Source organism: Rhipicephalus sanguineus, chromosome 6, assembly GCF_013339695.2.
Source record: "Rhipicephalus sanguineus isolate Rsan-2018 chromosome 6, BIME_Rsan_1.4, whole genome shotgun sequence".
Taxonomy (NCBI): Eukaryota; Metazoa; Arthropoda; class Arachnida; order Ixodida; family Ixodidae; genus Rhipicephalus; species Rhipicephalus sanguineus.
In genome coordinates this window covers 168625896-168648084 of record NC_051181.1, presented here as the reverse complement: position 1 = coordinate 168648084, position 22189 = coordinate 168625896, and the positions used below count along the sequence as shown (strand labels likewise).

General features: G+C 48.7%; 1 protein-coding gene across 1 annotated transcript in view; it reads left to right on the top strand.

Moving 5' to 3' along the window:
- The window catches only part of LOC119397704 (intermembrane lipid transfer protein VPS13A), a 1038245-nt gene that overhangs the window by 591185 nt on the left and 424871 nt on the right, over window positions 1–22189 (top strand). Inside the window, exon 49 of the mRNA XM_037665124.2 lies at window positions 15137–15217. Within this exon, the coding sequence (XP_037521052.1) occupies window positions 15137–15217 (81 nt within the window). The remainder of the gene's footprint in view (window positions 1–15136; window positions 15218–22189) is intronic.

Below are 22189 nucleotides of genomic sequence, written 5' to 3'. Positions count from 1 at the left end.
CCTTCGGCCTTTGATAGCGACAGGCTAGCATAGGCAATGACCTTTTCAGGACCGTCTCTTCTTTGTACGAGCGTGGCGCTTTGTCCTGTACTGCTTGCGTTGGTGTGAATTTCGACTTCAGCTTGTTCATCAAAGTGGGAAAGAGCAGGCGGCAACTGCAGGTGTCGTTTCAACTCCTCAAATGCTTCAATCTGTGGGGCTTCCCACTTGAAGTCGACCTGAGATTTCGTCTGAACTGTCAGTGGTATGGCAATGTGAGAGATGTTCGTCACAAAGGATCGATAATAGGCCCAGTAATCAAGACACTCGTGCACTGCCTTCTTGTCGATGGGCTGAGGGAACTTCATGATAACTGCAGTCTTCTGTGGGTCTGTGCGAACTTCAGACTGGCTGATTACATCTCACGTCATCGAAGGTAGTCATAAAAATTTGCTAAAAAATGATGACATTGTCCAAGTAGACAAGACAACACTTCCCCTTTAAAGGAGCGCTGACACAAAATTTCGAAGGCGAGATAATGAGTGAAATAGATGTATGTGGAGCCGTACACAAAGTCTACGAAATATCAAGGGCCAATATAGCCTAGAACATATTTAAAATCAATTTTAAAGTGCATGCCGCGCGACTGAGCGAGATGCGAGCGCTTCGCGACGCCGACATCAACGCGGCGGATGTGTAAACAAACCTACGTCACGAGTTTGTGTTGGCTGGTGGCTGGTTGTGCCCTTGCGCTTGTGCCGTGCTAATTGCCATTGCTTCCTCCGTGCCTGCGGCTTTGCGTGTGCTAGTTGTGTTCTCTTCCGCTGTTCGCTCGTCGTGCCCGTTGGCAGATGTTATGGCCCGCTCACGCTAGCGGCAAGCCTGCCGCAACGGCGCGGTGCCGCAGAACGTCGGCCGTCGCCGCACGCGCGAGAGCTGTCCAACTTGCACGGCAAGCTTCGCCGGCGAGGATCCGCGCCTCCGAAAAACATGGCAGCACTGCCAAAAGCGGTTGTCGTCCACTTCGAATCTATCAAGTGACCGCCATGCGCTCTGTAACGTGTAAGTTCCGAACTAATGCTTCCATTTGCTTTAGATTCATGTCCTTAAGCTTCGACAGCAATGTATTCGTCCCGATTCGGCGCCGTTTTTGAGAGCCATAGTCAAATAATCGATGCTGTAAGCTTAGCGAGTCGAGATGGGCGCTTTCGACTGCTCTGAGGACATAGATTACGCGTTTGTTAGTTGTTTCTAATCCTCCATAGCTGGCGCCACTTGACCTGGTTCGGCGCCCACCGCACCCACGTTCGCGCGCCACCTACGTCACAATTTTGCGTGTTCACGTGGCCAGCTGTGGTCACCCGTCCTCCGGAAGTAGCTGCCTAGCTCGGTGCTCTTTGAAACCGAAACTGCGACTGGGCGCTCTAAAAACGTCTCTAAATAAATAACCGTCGCGCACTCGCGCAAACGAGGTTTGCAGCCGTGATAAGTGGATCATAAGCTATCTATTGCAACAAAAAAAAAAAAACAAGGTGCAAAATTTTTGTGTCAGTGCTCCTTTAAGCCTGCTGGTCTCCATTACATGTTGGAATGTTGCTGGCGCCGAGCACATAGCCGGAATGGCATGACCTTAAACTCGAACAGGCCGTCTGGCATAGTGAAGGCGACTTTCTCTCGATTCCTCTCGTCACCTTCAATTCGCCAGTTGCCCATTTTCAAGTCCATCGACGAGAAATACCTTGTGTGAGCTAGAATCTTTGGCCACAGATATTCTCATGTGTTTTAGTGCCTGCGCTGTGTCCCTCCGTTTCACCTTGAACTATCGCTAAGTAATGTTCTAAGGTTTTTAGATCTAGACATTTTGTTCCATGTCGACATGCATGTATGCTGGACATACGCACCGCACTGTAAGACGTCCTGCCGTACAGCTCTTGCCACTCAAAGCTAACAAAAAGGGGCATAGCAATGCTTTGTTTCAAGAACACGTTGTGAAAGAGCTGCTTTCACACAATGCAGGTGAGTGTAGAACAACAAGCAAGTAGACTGATGTCGGCTGGGTTCCCAGACCATGTGACGCGAGCGGTTGCCGAGAAGCTGCTGAAAGAGCAGAAAAGGTCGCGCAGAGGGGAAGCGGTTAATGCCTCTGCTTTGCGGGACCAAGGCAATTTTTTGGTCATGTCATATGTGCATAAGTTATCGCACAATATCAAGAAGGTGGCGATTAATCATAGCACGCGCATGGTTTTCTCGGCTCCGCGGTAGTTGAGTGGTCCGCGCAGCCGCATGAATCGGCATGCGCAGTGAAGGCCGTGCAGCCGCATCAATTGGTATGCGCAGTGAAGGGCCGCGTGCGGCATGAATCATATCTTGAAATTTGTGCCTTGCACTACTCATGTTGCCTATCATATCCGTTTATCGTGTGGCAAAGCATACATCGGCCAAACTAGCTGCTGTCTTAATGACCGCCTCGGGAACACAAGGCCTCTCTTCCTATGTGTAGTGTTATTGGTTCACAGGAGACTGTGACATAGGCATGGCATGAGCGCCTGAGGAGCCCGTAGTAAGACAACCGGTCGACACTGAACCCAAACAACTAACTTGATTCTACTCTGTACATCTAGGAGGGGGCGTCTACATCTCCCCCCTTTCCGCCCATTCGGCAGTCATTAGTTCAGACGGGACCACGCATCGGCCACTACGCGTGCACACAACACCATCACAACCACCAACACCACCATCACTATCACCACCGTCACCGCCATCACCACCAACACTAACACGATCAGAAGCCCGTCCCGAGTCGCTCGTCATTACCGTGGTACTTGGAGGACCTTGAGATGGGTGAGCTACTTGCGGCTGTGGCTCAGTTGCTTCTGATGAAGCCTGTGGTGGCAACGATGCTAGAACAAAGGGGACAAGGTGACACCTGTTACGCTGCAAGATACCGCCTTGTCCTGTTTCTATTATGCAGCTCCTGGGTCTCTCTGCTGAGCTTAACACAGTTCCCTTTACATTTTCTGGCCGCACCCAGACTTGTTGTCCTACAGGAAGCTGCATTTGATGCCTGGCCCGATGACGCTGATTGTAGTTCCTTTCCTGCTTTCTTTGGTAGAATGCGTTCCTCAACGCTACTGCATCTTTCGGTGGCACCTTTGGATGTAGCAATTCCTCCTTCTTAGGGACTTTGGTCCTTAGCCGACGACCCATCAAGAGCTGAGCTGGGCTAAAACCCTTGACGCCTGGGGTATCCCTGTAACATAGGAGAGCCACATGAGGGGAGGGTCTTTTGCCTTTGTGAAGAGGTTTTTGACCGTCCTGCTCTCCACTTCCCCATTTGACTGGGCATAGTGGGGACTGCTTGTCATATGGACAAAGCCATACGAGGAAGCAAAAGTTGCGAAGTCTCATGACGAGAATGGCGGGCCATTGTCAGACCGAATTTCCTCTGGTATCCCTTGGCGGGCGAATATGCTCTTTAGCACATCCACGACAACCTGCGCAGTTGTGCTCCTCAAGGTTATCATTCTGGGTACCTGGAGTAGTAATCAACTACCAGGAGGAAAGTTTGCCCACAAAAGTGAAATACAGTCGAATCCCGCTACAACGAAATTTCCGCCACAACGAATAATTTTCGATTCCCCATTAGTCGCCCATAAAAACAACGCGAAAAATGTCTCGTCACAACAAATACTTTTTCTGGGTATTTCCGCTTGAATGAAGTTTTCGCGAGTGCCACCACATAAGGAAAAGGAGCTTGCCTAGGATTGCCGCGAAATTCCACTAGAAACTCTATCATTTCTCGTTGCCAGAGCTGTGCGGCCGCATCACAGCACCTGTGTCTTCATCGGAGACACGCTTTCTACCACCACACGCACGTCCCGGTAAATTTTCCGTCATTGAGATGATCGGCGGCAGATCGTCCATCCGCGATTATGCTGCCGGCGGGTTTGATGCGCTTGCGGGCCGCGCAAGAATCGTTCTTAAGAACTCCCGCCATGTTTTTGACGTAGCACTAAAAACAAAACTACTGCTCGTCGTCACAAGCCCTGCGATCGTGAATGACATCCACAGCGTTTTGAAAGCACACACGCGGCCAGCACGCACCTAGTCCAAGCGTAACTACATTCCGCCGCAACCGCTGCGAACACAAATGCGGTCGTGTCGACGCGATCATGGGCGACCACGAAAGTACGCGCGCATTCAACATACGCGCACCGACTCAAAGGAGTACTGTGGTCAAAACCGCGGTAGACGCGATCGCAGATTGCAACAACGCAGTTGTGAAGGCACGCGCACGGCCAGCGCGGACATATTGAAAACGGAACTACCATTTGCCACAGCCGCCGTTCAGAAAACCGCGGTCGCTATCGTCGCGATCATCGATAGCGAATACGCTCAGGTGCGCAGCTAACACACTGGAAGAAAGATTAAAGGCAATAAAGTCGTAAAACAATACGAAGTGTTTCGGCTTTCCTTTCGCTCGCTTATGACTGTGGTACTGCGGAGCTTCGGCACTTTGTTTTCAGTTAGCTTCTAGTGAACTTTGGCACGCTCCTATGCAGAACTACGCGCTCGGCACGCTTCAAGGGTAGCCTGCATATAGTATTTGCTCGTGTATAATCCACGTGTATAATTCCCGTATTGATGCAAAGCCACCTTTCTTGCATTACCGTCAAGCCAACTTCCGCACTGAAATTCACGTATAACCCGCACCCCGAGTTTAGCGCTAAATTTTCTGTATATTTTGTGCATGTTATACACGAGAAAATACATTCACTCAGTGTGCGGTCAAGTATGTCCGAATTAGTGAGAGTTTAATGGAAAGGACAATGCATGCACTTGCCGGGACCAAAGGACGAGTCATGATCATCAGATCTTCCCAACTTTTGTGGTCTATAGATGAAATTTCGCTGCAACGAAATTCCGCGACAACGAACTTTTTCGCACGTCCCGTCAATTTAGTTGTAACAGGATTTGACTGTAGGTCCATGCCGAGAAGTTGCCACGGACGATCCGGGAGAGGTGTGGGTATAAGTGGCTCAGCGAAGTTAACTTGTGTGTGAGCGCATGTCTCACAGTTGGCGACCAGAGAGGTAATGTCATCGGAGATGCCCGGCCACCATACTGAATCTCGCGCCAAGGCTTTGCTTCTGTTGCAGCCTTGATGTCCCTCGTGTAGTAGTGCCAAGACTGTCGATCGAAGTGACGATGGGATCGCCAAACAGGTACCTTTGAGCAGTACGCCGTCGCAAACAGAAAGTTGATCGATCACCTAGGAATACTTGGAGATGTGCAATGGCAGCTTGTTTTTTTTTTCCGAGGCCACCCCCGCTGAGAGAAGGAGATTAATGTAGTGCATTCACCATCCGAAGTTTGTGCTCGACGAACTTCCTGCACATTTGGGGGCAAAACTTCAAACGTGGCAGCCACTGTTTCTGCAACATAGAGCTCCATCACATCAAGGGTTGTGCAAGCCACAGTTTCTGTGGTAAGGACCTGCACAGCATCCGCGGAAGATTCATTCGGGTTGTTGATGCGAGAGAGAGTATCCGCTTGTAGCCAAAAGCTTACCAGGCACATGAATTACCTTAAATTGATAAGGCATTTAATCCGCAGCCTCGGTATTCTAGGAGGCAACATGTCGAGCTCCATTTTACGAAAAAGACAGACGAAGGGTAGGTGATCTGTCTTAACATCCAATGGGATGCCACGCACAAATCCGTTGAACCTCCAGAGAGCCCAGGTTATAGCCAATACTTCTTTTTCAGTTTGGCTATATCTCTGCTCCGTCTTCGTCATTGCTCTGGAAGCAAAAGCGACAGGACGGCTGCGTCTGCAGCAGGACTGCCCCAAGTCCAAATGAACTAGCATCAGCTGAGACAGTGGTGGCATACGACGGATTGTACTTGGCCGTACACCTATCGGATGTCAGTATCTCCTTCACCCTGACAAATGCGGCCTCTTGTTCATGCTGCCAAGTCCAACTTCAAGACTTGTAGAGGAGGGCTCTGATTGGAGCGGTTATTTCAGACGTGTGGCAAGAACCTAGCTAGATGATTCATCATCCCGAGCATAGGCATGCGCACAGGGGGGGGCGGCCTCCCCCCCTAATAACCTAAGAGGGGGGGCGCAAAACCTGCCTCGTACATTGACTTACAAGGGGGGGGGGGGGCGCTGCGATGAACCTTCGCCCTCCCTGATGGTGAACCCTGCACACTCCTATGATCTCGAGAAGACGCCTGACGCCTGCAATGTCTTTTGGAACTTCCATGGTCTTGATGGCTGCTACCTTGGCTGGGTCCGGCTTGATGCCTTGAGCGGACACGATTATTCCAAGGAATGGCACTTCCGAGACACCGAATAAGCATTTGTTCTTGTTCAGCATGACCCCGGCCTTAGCAAGACGGGACAGAACCTGGTTCAATCGGACCTCATGTCCCTCTCGAGTGCGTCCGCAAAAAAGTATATAGTCAATCATATTTGCTACCCCTTCCTGTCCTTCAACAATTCTGGCCATCTGCTTCTGAAAATACTCGGGCGCTGAGGTAATACCAAACGGAAGGCGGCAGAAGCAGTATCGGCCGAAAGGGGTTATAAAGGTCATGAGCTCTTGCGAGTCACTAGTCAGTTTCACTTGGTGGAAACTCACTGTGGCGTCCAGCTTGGAGAACACCGTTTTGTCTCCGATAAGCCCGAGAACTTGTTCTACCGTTGGAAGGATGTGGCGTTCTCGAAGTACAACTTGATTCAGCCGGGTTAAGTCAACACAAAGACGGTAATCTGCTAACGCTTTAGGGACCACTGCCAGTCCAGAACACCATGGTGTTGGATTGTCGACGCGGCGAAACACTCCGTCACTTTCGAGCTTGTTGAGCTCACGCCTCACGGTTTCGTGTAGCAGAATGGGAATGCGATGAGGCACACTGAGGGAGAATGGTGTAGCACCAGGCTTCAAGTGGATTCGATATTCCTCCATGAGAGTGCCAAGTCCGCGGAACAGTTCAGCTTGAAGTGATGCCTCAGGGGCCTGCACTCCGCCAAGGAATTTCACAACATCGAGGGCTTGTATAGCCGGAAGTCCCAGAAGAGGGACAGAGAGCGATTCAATGACAAAGAGTCGCTGCAAGGACGTCTTCCCGCACCAACGGAGTTGGGCTGTATATGAACCGAGTACCCGCAATGGTTGACCTCCAGGACCGGTAAGTACAGTGTCAACCTTGTCCAGCTTGGCTGGAAGCTTGGGGAAGCCATCGGGTATAGTAGAGACTTCGGCACCAGAGTCAACTTTAAATTGCATCGTGTAGTCGTCCACGGTGGCGTCCACTAATAAAGACTTGGCCCCTGCCCTGACGGTGCTCATGTGAATGGAGCCGACTTTTTGCTTCGATTTCCGCGAACGACAAACTTCTGCGAAGTGCCCCTTCTTTTTGCAAAAGTTGCAGAGCGAGCTGCGTGCCGGGCATTGCGTTTGAGGATGAGACGCGCGGCCACAGAATCCGCAGGTTGGTGTCTCTGCATTATGATGGTCGAGAGAAGGCTTCGCGTTCCGGTGATGTCGAGCAGACTTTTGCATGTTCGTAGCGTCCATTTGCAAAGCGTTGGGGCTATTATAACTTGCTCCAGCTTGCGACTGCCGCTTTTATTTTTCCGTGTCTTCCGCCTGGCGTGCTTGCGTCCAAGCCTCTTTGAGAGTGAGTTTAGCGTTTCGGCAGAGCTGGTCTGAAAGACGCGAGCCGCGCAAGTCGACGACGAATCTGTCACGTACTAGCCTTTCTTCAACTTGCACTGAAGGATAGGCGCAGCGTTTCACCATCCTGCATATCTCGCCATAGTATCCGTCGACACTCTCGCCTGGCTGCTGTACACGTCTGTGAAAACGCGACGACTCGTATGGTTCGTTGCTTGGATGCACGAAATGCTCTGTGAAATGGTCTACCACAGTCTTGTAGGAAGTGAGGGACGACGCATCAAGCGAAAATGTATCGAGGAGCAGATGCGCTTCGGGGCACCTGTGTTTCCTTCGGTGCATTCTTGAGACCCGAGATGGCTGCGTAGTCGTCGAAGTGACTTTTCCATGTCGGCCAGTTCCCAGCGTTGCCGAAGTCGAACGGCTCCGGTGTCTGAAGGTTGACGCCCATCCACTTCGGGCTGGACTGCTCGGTAGGCATGGTACGGATGATGGGTAAGCGCGACGTCGGTGCTCGATCCCACTTCTGACACCATGTAGTGTTATTGGTTCACAGGAGACTGTGACATATAGGCATGGCATGAGCGCCTGAGGAGCCCGTAGTAAAACAACCGGTCGACACTGAACCTCAAACAACAACTAACTTTATTCTACTTTATTCTAGATGCCGGGATAACTCTTTAATGTATGGCGCATGGCTGCTTCACGCACGCGCAAAGGTGGTTGCTGGCGGGTATAAGTTTGCGTTTCAAGCATTCTTTGATCAGTTGTAAGCACTAGCCTGTCCCGTCATGTTCTTTCTCTGTGGTTGGTGTTTCCCGTTGGTTTTTATCCAATTCTTCATTTACAGCTTTGTGGAGAGTCATTTGTCTCTCACCCCGAGGACGATACGATCTCTAAGAAGTTCATCCTTGAGGGTGCCATAATCACAAGTCTCAACTGGCGCCTATAGGGCAGTGCAGCACCTCCTCTACTTTGAGATGCCTGGCACGTCGGCCGAGCTCCCATTGTTCGCCCGGAGCCACTGTGTTTTTCCGGCTTTCCGTGAGGTGGCGCTACCTTCTGACACTATGCTCCGCTGGAACCGTCATAGAAAGTCGCTGCGCCGGTCCCTCTAAAGAGGTTTCAGCGCTTAACTGTGGGAACATTTTGCACGTAAAGCTCGGCAGAGCTCAGCAGAGTGAAAATAGACAAGTTCTCAAGCTGAAATGAAGGCATAAAGTAAGTAAAACAATATTATAGCGCAATGTTTATTCACTGCAGCTAAACTGCAGGCTAAACATTCTGCAGGCTAAACTGCAGGCTAACAGAATTGGGACATGTTGAAGGTAACAAATTATCACAGAATGGTAATAATAAATCAAGAATTGCTTCAACGTTAAGAAGAGAAGAACGTGCATCAATGCAAAGCACGACAAGCACCGATTTATGCAGATGTATATAATGCTAAAAATTATGAACGGCTAGATTAAGATAAAAAAAGGAATGTGCAAAAAATATCAGCTGTCTCAGTTATCAAGTAAAATGCGAAAGATTAACAAATATAAAAGGTAGGTATAAAGCAGAAACGGACTCTTATCGCAAACAAGGGTCGAGAATTAATTGAGGGGCCTCGTTATGCCATACATACATTTATGAAGGAATTAAAGCAATGAAGAGGGAAGAAAGGTTACGCTATTCATGACACTGTTGTCAGAGTTCTTCATATCTGCAGTCAGGTAAAAATCGCTTCACTAAAAAATAAACAGAAAGCAGAACATAATTAACCATGTTTTAAAGAAAGCACCTCTAAGCTTCCGTAGTTGGTAGTGGCAGCGGTTTGTTGTACATTTTATTAACTGCATTGCTGTCACTTTTGTCTAGTGCACTGTTTGAAAGTTTCATGCAGTTTTTGCATATGAGTTCTACAAAAGCTTCCCTGTAGTCGTCGCTGCAGCTTTCACATTTCAGCACAGGCAAGTGTGTTATATTGCAGTGGCACTGTGCCGTAAGCACTGGTCCACAGGTTTCAGGAATGTTTTTCGGTCTGATTGCGCGTAGCCAGAATTTTTTTCGTGTGTGTGTGTGTGTGTGTGTCTTAAATGGTCTTTATGTATGTTCGTGTGTGCTTTGTATGTATGTGTGTATGTATACACACATGAAAATTAAAAAAAAAAATTGGAGGTTGGGTTGAAGCCCCCTCTCTGTCTACATCAATGTCTGATAACATTATCTGCACTTATTTCATCAGTACGCAAGGTATTGTAATGAATTCTAGTACGTTTTGGGTAATCAGGGCCGTCCCCGTCTTGGTAGCAGATCAACCCATTCGTGGCAAAGATTTATTTTGAATTCTAGAGCCACGCCCATGAAAAAAAAAATGAAGGTTGCAGAAAGCTAATTTACCTGCTAGTCCATTCTTGCTATAACTTTCAACCGTCGTACCTCAAGTTTTGCGTCTGCAGGTGTCTCGTGCAAAAAAAAAAGAAAAGAAACACTGGTTTATAGCAAAAGAGATCTGCGGTGCGAATAAGACTAGAATGAGAAGAGACGAATGGAGGAGCGCTGACTTTCAGTTCAACGTTTAATTCTAAAAGTAATGTGTGTGAGCACATATTGCGGTTTTTTCACTGAGTACTGAATCTTGAAGACACACGATAAAAAGGAGTATTCGGGGCTACGGTAAAAATAACGATAAATGAATGCTAACTCCAAATGGGCTACCACAAAGCACGCGCGCGCTGGCGGGGCGCACGGTAGTGTTTTAGATAGTGGTGCCGCGAGCGGCAGCGGTGCGCGTAAACGGGAGAGGGCTGGGCGGGGGATTGCGTGGTGACGCGCCAGGCATCTCAAAGTAGAGGAGGCGCTTGGCAGTGATAAAATCCACCGCTGTTTCTCCCTCACGCTGTGAGCGGCTGTTGAATACTGCCCGCTCATACACGATGTTCTTCACGATGAAGAAATTTTCGAATCCTGCGATAACATTCAGGGAGGGTGGCAAAGATCTCCTCGGCCCCATGAGGTAAACAAATGAATTCACCTGCTTGGTTCAAGTCTTCCTGTTTAGGCCAGAGTCAGTGCGAAATCGCTCCCAACGCTGCTTCTAGGTTGTCCAGTGCTCTGGAGGTGAAAACTGATGTGGCATTGACAGCAGTGACAGTGGTTGACCGGCTTGCAAAGTACTGTCACGGCCGCTACATAAAGAAAACAGGTGCGGCCTGCTGCGTCGCGTCGCCGTCAATGGGCGAGCGCGGGTCGGCTGAGCGGCAGTTGTTTTGGGTGAGGGCGCCACTAGCACGGCCCTCCAGGCAGACGCCGGTTCGTGTTACTATGTGGTCGCTTCAGGATTTGTGCGTGTCCATGTGCATTTTCGTGTGATTTCTCGTGTCTTTCTTGTGTGTGGCCGCGCGTGTGAGCAGCTTGCCTCATTTTTCCTGCGCATGAGTACGGTTTCTTGGTGCGCGCGTGTATGGCAGACGGTTTTTTCTAGCGGTGTGATGACGCGAAGCTGTTGCGTGCCGCTGTGCAACTCGAACGTGTGAAAAGACGCTACTGTGAAGTACCACGAATTCCCATGCGATCTACAGTGTCGGGAAGCGTAATATTCGTAACAGAGCACTTCTTTCTGTCGCAAACAAGCGCTAAAAGCAGGCGCGCGCCGCCGCATACTGACGACAGCATCAAGCCACTGCGCCGACTGTTACCCCCGACGGGTGCGCGCAACGAAAAAAAAAAAAAAAGACGAGCATCCAAAGGCGCCCAGGGCGAGCCCCTACCCTCTCCTCCGAAGACGCCGTCGCGGTCGCGACAGCCTAACACCCGTGCAGATCGGGAGAATTCAAGACATCAAAGTGGAACCGACCGATTCCGCAGACAAACCGGCGAGACGAATCCCTTTCCCCTAGCTGTCGCTGCGCTACGTGCTACGAGCCGAACAATCACTTGGAATGTTCGAGAAACCGGGAAGGATCCAAACGAGAGACGATGGAGGGTAGGAAGGTATGGTGAAGTCGGCGAAGAAGTTATGTTGTTCGTGTGAGTCGTGTAGTGTGGTCAGTTGATCTTGGATGATCTAGTGATGACACCGTGGGAGCACTGTTTAGGAGAGTCGGTGACCAGAGCTGGAGTTCGTTTGAGTGTTTCCTGGAAGAGAAATATTCCAGAAACGGTCGAAGAATTGTGGGCTGCACAGTTTTGGTGAATATTCAAGACCTTTAAGTGTTCTTGGATAGTTTCTAATGGATGAGAGTGCATTTGTAGCACGGTAAGTTTGTTCCCGTTGTTTTAAACACCATCTAAGTGATGTTGTGAGTTGTAATTGATACCTGCCGAGTGTGGATGTTTGCGTGATGCTTGTACTGCCTTAACTGAGAATATATTTTGTTTGTGTTGTCAACTCTTGGCTCTAACTCTTGCTTTGGACCACAACCGGCATTTGTTGACGCACTAACAGGACCTACATTTAAATGTTGTGTGCTTTCGTGGTGCGTTTCGGTGGGCCGATAAGTCAGCCCTTGGAATCTGCCCGACGACTGCCTGCCCATTAAGGGGTTCAGTAATTGAGTGACACTTTTCATTTCCAGTGAGTCAAACGGGCAGCATTCGTGGAGAGTACTGAGGCCCACTCTACAAAACACTGGTACTCCTAGGGCAAACTGTTCACATATGTGGGGTAATCGGCAGTTCTAATAACGACTTCAATATTCAACGTGTAATGTGCAGCTATAAAACGCGTTATCTACGGCCTGATTGCAGTAAGTGTCGGGCGTACAAACGCGGCTGTCGAAGCGCTTCTCCGTGAACAGCTGTACCAGTGTGGTGGCGCCAGTGCGGGAGCAAGGAGAACTAGGCCCCGGACGCCGTTTCGGCGCCACGCAACAGGCCGCACCTGTTTTTTTTATGTAGCGGCCGTGGTACTGTCCATCATTCTCGAAGAATAGGCCTAATGGTGATGCTGTTGATGCCGACGCCGAACTTTCGAATGCCTTTATGATTTGCATTGGTTCGGTACGTACGGAACTCAGCTACACTCTTGGGAGTGTTTTGCACATCAGTCCTGCAAACGGCTCCTGCTTGACACCATGCATGAAGTAATGGATCTTCACCTTCTCAGAGATATCCGGGTTGACGTGACAAAAATGACAGGTCATCTCTTTCCTGAATGCAGCGACGGTGTCATTAAGCAGCTGCATTCGGGATTTTAGTAGGGCTTGTGCCCATTCCTTTCATACGACCCATATAAGTTCGCCAAGAACCTGGTGTAACAGATCTCGGGAGTGCTTGCATTGGATGGAATTGACAAACGCAGGAGACAGTGGTGACACTGCAAACAACTTTACCTAACAACAAATCTCACACAATAAAAACTCTACACAAATCAAATACATGCAAATAACAATAATGACCATGATATAATGAATCTAACTACAAAAGTGGTCTGGCCTCATTGTCGCATCCGTAAAGCAGCGTCGTTACTGTTTGTATGGTTGGCACGGCGCGTCTAGGTTGAGTCCTTGTCGTCCGTGTTACATCGTTCTCACCGTCGATGCTCTTGATGAGCTCCTACGGTCGTTGTCACTCAGACGCAACTGGACAATCTCCTTGTTGCCAGTTTCTCACTCGTCGTTATGGCGATCGCAGAAGTTGAGAGGTTAGGCCTAGCTGCCTTCTCGGTTCCTTCTTCCTAGTGAGTCTCTGGCTTAAAAGGGCCCTGCAGCACTTCTACAGCATGATCAGAAAAACGCTGCCAATCGGTCGTCGAGGCTCCTGAGAACACGCGAGCCACACATAACACAGCATATGCCCTGACATATACAATTAGTTCTCAAAGTCAGCTAGAAATCGTTCCCTCTTCTTTCTACAAATGATGGCATATACCCAAATTAACGGCCATCATGGCTGGTTTGAGCATCGTAGCTGCATACTTACCATGGCCATACTGAAAGTAAGCCACAGGTTCGAAGGGAAAAAAAAGAAAAAGCGCTCAAGGTCACGATGTGTGCGTGACGTAACTTCTTTCCCCCGTGCCATCCTTCCCTGCTTAGCTTCCAGCACGCTCGCTGGAACGAGAGAAAGCAATTACAATGTGCGACAAATCTCTGTGTAACTCCACTAGTACTTGACAAACTGTAAAAATTTTTGCATCAGTCGATTCGTGAGGCAATAAACTAGTTTACTGAAGCCATTAGATGATCACTTGGATGAGTGTTGCAGGGCCCCTTTCAGTGTTGACGTTGCGCCCCTGGGACTGTACTGGGTCCAAGCCATTCTGACGCAAAGGTGGAGCTTTGGAGGGGCTCCAGGAATTGTTGTGATGAGGCTGCTGCAATTCCGTCGCACCAGGTTGTTGCCAAGATAGACGTTTATGCCACGGACTCTGCGTGCTGCGCCTCTGGGCCAGCACCCGCCACTCTCATCACCCCTGAGATGCTGGCTTCCAACGGTGTCCCATAGTAATGCCTGTTTTCTCTCTTTGGGTTTTTCACCACGGCTCAGGTCGCGTGTCACGAGCCCTCCTTCGAGCAGTCGTACGTGGACGTGGCAGAGGTGCACACCATCGAGGAATTTTCTGCTCCTTGCATCTTGCATACCGTCACGTATGATCGATACTTTTCATTGTTCGGCACGTGCCTTGTACCCCTGACACCTGGTTCACAAAATGCCCCATGTTGCCATGGTTGACTCTTGCTTTTTAAACCATGTCTTAGTGGCTTCTTTCAGGGTGAAATAGACATGGCAAAGACTGTCCTTGCTTATTGAAAGCGGCAACCCAATCATACGCTTTGAGCCAGCATTCCGAGCCTTTGAGTGATGGTCCATGGAAGGTTGGCGGCTCCCTGGGTTGCTGGAGCAGGATCAACATAGGCAGCACGGAGGCTGTCATCGTCTCTGCCATCGAGATCAGGGTCTTGGGCTGCCTGGTGTTTTCGGGAAGGAGCCTCTGGCTATAGTCCATGCTGCCTGTGGCTAGTTCAACGAGCTGGATTGTCTTTAGCGTCATTTCTTCACAGCTTGGATCAGCGCTTCACGGGGGCATCCGGATCAGGAACAAAGCAGAACCTTCACCAGATGTCACATGGTAGTGACAGTGAAAAACGCGGCAGTCCCACTGGTAGAGACGAAATTCTTTGTTGGACGAATGTGTGCCCCGAAAGTTAAGTAACTCAAAGTGCAAGCAATGCACTCCATACACTAATAGCGGCAATCGCAGTTGTCGGTCATTGATAATCTGATCATCAGTGGAAAGTGTCATCTTTTATACATGCATCACTGATCAAACCTTTCAACATTATTGCTGGTGCTCGCGTAAGCTCCCGAATAAACTTGACTGCTCGCATCCTGAAACAATCACAAAGCTCCCCATACATTACCGTGCAGCTTGCATTGAGCGAGGCTAACAGTTTTTGTATGTGAAACCCGAATACATCAAATTAAGAAATAAGGGCACATGGCAATACAATGTTCTTTTTCTCCCCCCCCCCCCCCTTCCAGAACAAGGTGCGATACTACTTCATTCTGGATGTTAATATTGCAAATGGAATCAAGACCATCACAGCCCGATCCCCTCTCAGGGTTTGTATTGCATTGCTCAAGTTATTTCTGTCTGTAGTCACTACAGCATTTGTTGAAGGGTAAAAGAGCCACTTTAGTAAAATGTAACTGATGTGTATATATCTACAGTCGAACCTGTTTATAACGAACTCGAAGGTGTCGCGAAAAATGGTCGTTTATCAGTAGCTCGTTGTAAATGGACTCACCCTCAAAAATGTGCATTTAGCGACCAAGCCGCTTTTTTTTCTGCGCATTTTTGTTGAAAAGTGCTATCAACCACTCCGGTGTTACGTTAAGCCTTTTCGCTTTGTGAAGCGACGCCCACTGCGCGCACGAGTGAATTAAACCGTTTTTGCAGTGAACTGCAAAAACTCCATTTTACTGAGCCGCGGTACCGCCACGTGGAGCCGATCATCCCTGGCTAGTTGCGTGCAGCGCATTGCCTACACGGCTCACGCCATCACTGCCGGGCCGCTTGCTGTATTACACGCATATGTGCGTTCTTCGTGTCCGCTTCCTTTCAGACCGTGCACGGGTGCGGCAAGTAACCTGTTCGTTCAATGTGGCGAAGACAAACATTTTGCAAGTAACGTGCACTCTACGTCTCCGCGATGCTCTGACAGTCCTGTACGACAAGGTGCGGCGCACTTGGGCAACGCCTCCTCTAGAAAGATGCCTGCGGCGTCGCTGGCTATTCCATTTTAGCCGTCCTGCCTTGAGTTGTGGTTGCTTGTCGAGAGATGGCGCCACGTACTGCCCTATTGTTTTCAATGGGACTGGTGCGGTGTGACGTTGAGGGGGGTAATGTGCACATGCGCAAATGTGTGTTGCAAGCGACCACTGCAAGGATCGCCAGCTACTGCCCTCATTAGAAACAGTGAAGGAGGCAAGGGTAGGGCAGGAGGTTTTTGGCTCACGCGGCAGACATCTTTCTAGAGGAGGCCAGGGTGTCTACCGACCGGGAAAACTGGGAATTCTCAGGGATTTTGGGTAGTCTAGAAATTCTCAGGGAAAACTCAGGGAAATTGTGCTTCCATCAGGGAAAATCAACAGTAACTTTATTGAAAGGAGACTAAAGCCGCGGTAGCGCTTGCTCGATATTTTGTGAACACATTTTTCAAATCAAACGGCAGCTGCGGCTGCGGGGAAGTGGCGCACCTCGATGCTATCATCGCCTTCGGAGCGGTGAAGTGGGAGAAAATCTGGCTAATGCGTGGCATGCGGGAACCGCGAACCACGACACATTGTATTGCGCAATGTTGTCAGGGTGTTCTGTGAGTACGCGGTGTAGTTCTGTAATCTTTCTCGCGCGTGCTGTGCGTTAGCGCCCGATATGGTGTTTTTGTTATCGCCGCGTGTCAAGTAACAAGCATGATTAGTTGTAGAAGCGGTAGCAGTAGATGTAATGAGCTCGAGTTATCTTGCAAGCGATCGCGATCGTGCAGGAAGCGGATGTCTTCGACAAGGCTTGTATCTGGCAAGCCATCCCGATCGGCGAGAAAAAAGACAACACTTGTTGGCTGTTATCGGAGAGCTCACTCGCTCTGATCCCGAGCTTCAAAGATGCTATTTAGGACTCCGTGAAGAATAGAATAAATTTCCAGGCGAGAGCTAGCGTAACTAACTGGCCCATTCAGAGCAAGTGAAAGCCTTTTTCTTTCTTTTTTTTTTCCCCGATGAGGGCACTGCTGAAACAAGTTTTAGGCAGTAGACTGAAATTTTTTGGGGCTGCAGCTCGCAATTACCAGCCACACCACGCGTGGATGTTTGCTACAAAGCCGAATTACAAAACTTTTCAGAGCCATGGTATAGCGGCGACCGAAATTCGCGACACCGGCACGGGTCCCACATGCTCGATTCGGCGCGCGATGTCGGAAAACAGTAACGTTTCCACCAGTAATCGGATGTGCCGTAATTCAGGCTGTTGTGCTTTCATGCGATCTTAGCCCGCAACTATATTGCTTTTTTTTTTTGCGATAGCAATTATATAGACACTCCGACGCGAATTTTTTGCCTTCGCCATGATCTTCCTTATCAAGTCCAAATCGCGATTACATCACCCCACGTGTCATATGCTCCATGTGCGAGTGAAAGTGCGCGAGCGCTGCCGACGAACGGGGCTTAAGCAGGGATGAAACGAGCCGACCGTCTCATTCGCGCGATTGGCACATGGAGATAGGAGCCGGCGCATTGGGAAGGTTGGGGGAGGGGGCTGCGTGAGTCCGACAGGAAGTGCATACTTTGTACTAGCGGGTGTGGTCGCGTGCGTTGCGGTATCTTTAGTGGGGTCAGCAGATGGCTCATACCTTTGTAGGTGTTGTGCTCTAATTGAAAAATTTGCGTTGAAGCAATAGGAGTGGCAGATCCCAGGGGTTGGGGGGTAGCGGCGATCGTCCCCGCCCTTCAGTGCCGGTCGTCCACTTCCTTTGTCAGGCTGCCTGTTGAGTTTGCCCCCTTTGTCAGGTTGCTTTGCCTGCCACTGCCCAAGAAGGGTAAAGAGAATCTTGTCCCTGCTCTCTACCTCTCTCATCGCTCGGCCCTTCCCTGCTTCCCTATGCACATTTACAACGAAGGCTTCTTAGGCACCGCCATAATCTACTCTGGGCTGTTGTAAATATGCGTGACCCACCAAAATGCACTGCTGAGCGGTGGCTTCAGCCTTTGTACCCCCCCCCCCCATTATGTACCTGAATCCGCCCCTGAGCCATAGATAGGGCACTTCTCTTAGTGCAGCGGCTGCGTTTCCTGAAGGAGCGAGCTGCTAGCCTATATTCGTATAAAATTCCTCTTTGTTGCTATCGGATTTACTATTTTGCTCTCGCAGTGGAACTGTGACTGTTTTTTTTAACGTGGTATGGTTTTCGATGTTGTGCATTCATGGAGAGCAAATGGTTCGGGTGGGCAACATGATAGCAAAGGCGTTGCATTGCTCTGGGCAATGCGCGAGGATTTGAACAACCCGCAGCAGCAGAACAAGCACAATTCCACAGTTGCATTAAACCCGCATTTGTTTCGCCTTTACATGTGACACTCTGGCAAGGCATCTAACTGTGATTGCTGCATCTCAGGCTCAACAAAATTGATTTTTTTTCACGCAAAAAGTAAAAAAAAAAGTTTTTTCATGTTGCCATATTAGTCGAGCATTCTTGTGGCATTTTCAGTTTAAGATTAATCCTTCGGTAACTATGCCTTGCATGAAAGGTCGAATTTCACTTTAACGAAGTTTTGATATGACGAAGTGAGTTGCCGATTTTACCAACTTCGATATATTGAGGTTTATTTGTTCTGTGTACTATTCAAATGGGATTAAGTCGTTTTCATTTTCTAATGTGCATATTAGAGAGTGACGTCACCGAGCGATATGGTCTCTACCCATCTTGACATAAAACAAAGTTCTGTTTCACTCAGAGAATTTTAGCAAAAACACTCGGGGAAAACATTGAAAACTCAGGGAATTCAGAAATGTCAACTCGGTAGACACCCTGGAGGCGTTGGCTTGGTTTGTCGCCGTAGTTGTCGCCTAATAAAACATGAAGTATACGCTCGCTGTAAGTGAATTGATGTTTCTCGGTGCCCGTGCCGCTCAACACCAGCGAGCTACTTTCGTTTCCACGAAGCGATGCGCACTTTATCTGGCATGGCGCTGCGGCGGTGAACTTGCGAACAACAGCATCGCGCTTGTACTGCTCGTACCGCCGTCAATCCGAACAGTTTGCACCACACGTGCAGCCGCGCGTATAGCTGCAGATGACTGTGATAAGGTTGTCGGCGATAAGTCATAATGACACGTACGTTCATCGCCGGCTGCCACATCGCCTTCGCTCTCTTCTGATGCTTATCCGGGAAGGCATCGCTGCAATCGCGCGGAAGTCGTAATCATTGATCGACCGGTCTCTGCCGTTACCGAAAAGACGAGACATTTTTCGGAACACTGTGGCATCGGCGCGGTGAGCTTTTGTGCACCGAAAGGTTATCACGGTCATCGCTTATTGCATTTTATGACTTCTTGCGTTCCAAGGCATAGGTTCATCGTAGGCGGTCGTAGCTGCAGAAAACGGTGCCAGAAAAGGTTGCCGTGTGAAAAGCTGACCACAAGGCGTCATACTACTTCTTATTTCTTTTTTTTTTATTCCTCACTGCCATTCTGCTACTGAAGAAATGACTGGAAAGTGAGCGACCCCGCTCACAGCGTTCGAAATCAGCATGCAGTGCTCGCCGATCTAGGGTGTCTTCGTCGCAAGTAAACTGAAGTGGGGCACATGCGAGCGCGCACTTCTCTCATGCTTTAGAACATGCTTCAGAAGACCTGTTTTAATTTTTTTCGCTTTGTATATGTTATGTCGCCACCGGATACACCGTCCGGTGGAACAAAGGAGGCCGCTATCGCACCGGAGCGCACGCTACGTAGGTCAGACAAGGTCGAGAATGGGGAGGGCACTCTATTTATTGACAGAGAGCATATAAACATTGTTTACAGGAAATGATACAAGAAATACCCATCGTGTGGCGCTCTGTACCATACCTTTAGAAACCTAAACTGGGCAAAAGCATGGAATGCGCGACACCACATCATCTCCCCCTAGAAAGGAAACGAGACGTAAACTCTTGCGTATCTGTACAAGAGAATGTGATCAAATTATACAGAACTAGCCCCACAGGAGGCAGTTGCAGTAGTACTCTGTATAGAACATTATACACTGGTAAGGCACTGAAACTTTGCATACAGTAACATGTGTAAGACCTGACTAGTAACAATGCAGTCAAATGCTTTGGTGCACAACCGTTGCAAAAATTTTGTGTCGAAAAATTTGCAAAAATAATTAACATAATTATACAATAGTTATCACATGTAGGAATGTATTCTTTATTAGGATGGTTTTATGTGACCAGAGTTCAAGTAGTTTGACTAAATTTGATATAATGGATTTTCATTGCATGAGCCCATTTATGAACCGGTATAAGTAGTAATTAAAAACTTAGTGTCAGTCACCATTACATGTTCCAGAAACTCGGGATTATGCAGTAAAATGAGGTATGAAAATATATTGTAAGTAGTAATTAGTAGTATATGAAAAATAGTATTATGAGGAAAATGTGTATATAATCAAGGAACGGTAATCCTTGTGACGTGCCAGCTTTTTACAGTGCCGTTTGGGACGAAGGGGAGGGTTAGGTAAGGGTTCACCGATGGAACCTTATCTAGCTCACAAGAGTTTGAGCCTTGGGGCTCACCTACATGCTCATTGTCAGATAGAGAATGCGGCAAGGTTTCTTGAGTGTCCGTAGCTGACATATCTATCCCCCCTTCGAGAAACGTTGCATTGGGGCTGGGCACATCAGCCGATTGTTGTGAAGGTGCCTGCAAGGTGGTTAGTGGAAGTCGCACTAACTGTGGAGCTGCAGAAGAGCATAGAGGTGGGGAGGAATTATGTTGATGCATGGACGATGTGTTAAGTGGAGGACATGAATTCTGCTGTGGAGTTGCGTTCTGCTCAGCATGAACAACTACCAGCTTTGATGCATTCCAGACGTTGCCATCACTAAGGCGAAAGGAATTGGATCCAGTTTGACTAAGAATTGTATAGGGACCTCTGTATTTATTCTGTTTCCCTGGCAGACGAACTTTAACTCTGAGGCCCACCTGTAGCTTAGGAGGTTTTGCTCCACGCTTAGAATCAATGCGTTGCTTAGTTGCCTGTTGCTTGTGAAATACTCGTGTTCTCACAGGATCCAAACTTGGCGAAGGAGCGGAAGAGTTTGGGTGTAACCCTGCAATGTCAATTCCAGAACGCGGTTGGCGATTATGCAGAAGTTGTGCAGGCAACAAGCCTTTAGTAGCTTGAGGCGTAAAGCGATACGTGCCTAAGTACTCTGTTGCAGCTTGTTTCAGTGGGCGGCATTCAAGTTGAGCGAGCTGAATTTGCTCTTTTCAAAATGCGTTTGAATCGTTCAACTTGACCGTTAGCTTGTGGATAGTAGTTCGAAGGGCAAAGATGCTGGATACCTCTGTTGGAGAGGAACTTCTCAAATATTTGAGAGTTAAACTGGGGACCGTTGTCTGCGACGATTGCCTCTGGAAAGCCTTCAGAAGTGACTGCATGGGTAAAGCAAACGTTAGGCCACCTAGAGTGGTAGTCAATTAATGTAATTGCAAATCTGCAGTCGAAAGGAGCACATTCGAGTGGACCAACAATGTCCATGTCTAGCTTTTTCCAAGGTTTATTTGGCCACAGGACAGGCTGTAAGGGTGCAAAAACAGGTTTGCCTGATTTATCTGCTGTTTGGCACACGATGCAGTTGCGAACTGCACGTTCAACTTGGCTATCTAAGCCAGGCCACCAGTATCTTTCTCTAAGTTGTTGCTTAGTCCTAACAATTCCAAGGTGACTTGATGAGCCAGCTGTACGAGTCTATTGCACAATTAAGCAGGAATGTTGACTATCTGCGCGGAAAACTAAGTTGTCTACACAGGACAGTTCATTTCTTATTGCAAAGTAGGGCAGTAGTTCTAGCTGCAGAGATTTCTTTTCTGGCCAGCCGTTAGCAATGTATGGAAGCACTTGTTGCAAAGTAATATCTTCAGCTGTTGCTGCCTGTAAATCAGCTTTACTTATGCATGGAGTGATAAGAGAGATTATCTCTTCTTCCAAGTCTGGAAAAACTGGAAGTTGCAAAGGCAAGCGAGAAAGTGCATCCACTACAACATTATTTGAACCTTTGCAGTACTGTACAGTGAAGTTGTAGTACAAAAGTCTGGCACACCAGTGTGAAATGCGTAATGAGTGTCGGCCCTCTGATCCAGGAGAAAGTAATGTAGCAAGTGCTTGATGATCAGTGCGTAATGTAAAATGTCTGCCCCATAGGTATGCATGCCATTTCTCGCAAGCAAAGAGGCATGCTAGGGCTTCACGCTCACCAGTAGAATATCTGCGTTCAGCAGGTGACAAAGTTCTTGAAGCAAAAGCAGTTGTAACTAACTAGTTGCTTTTGCGT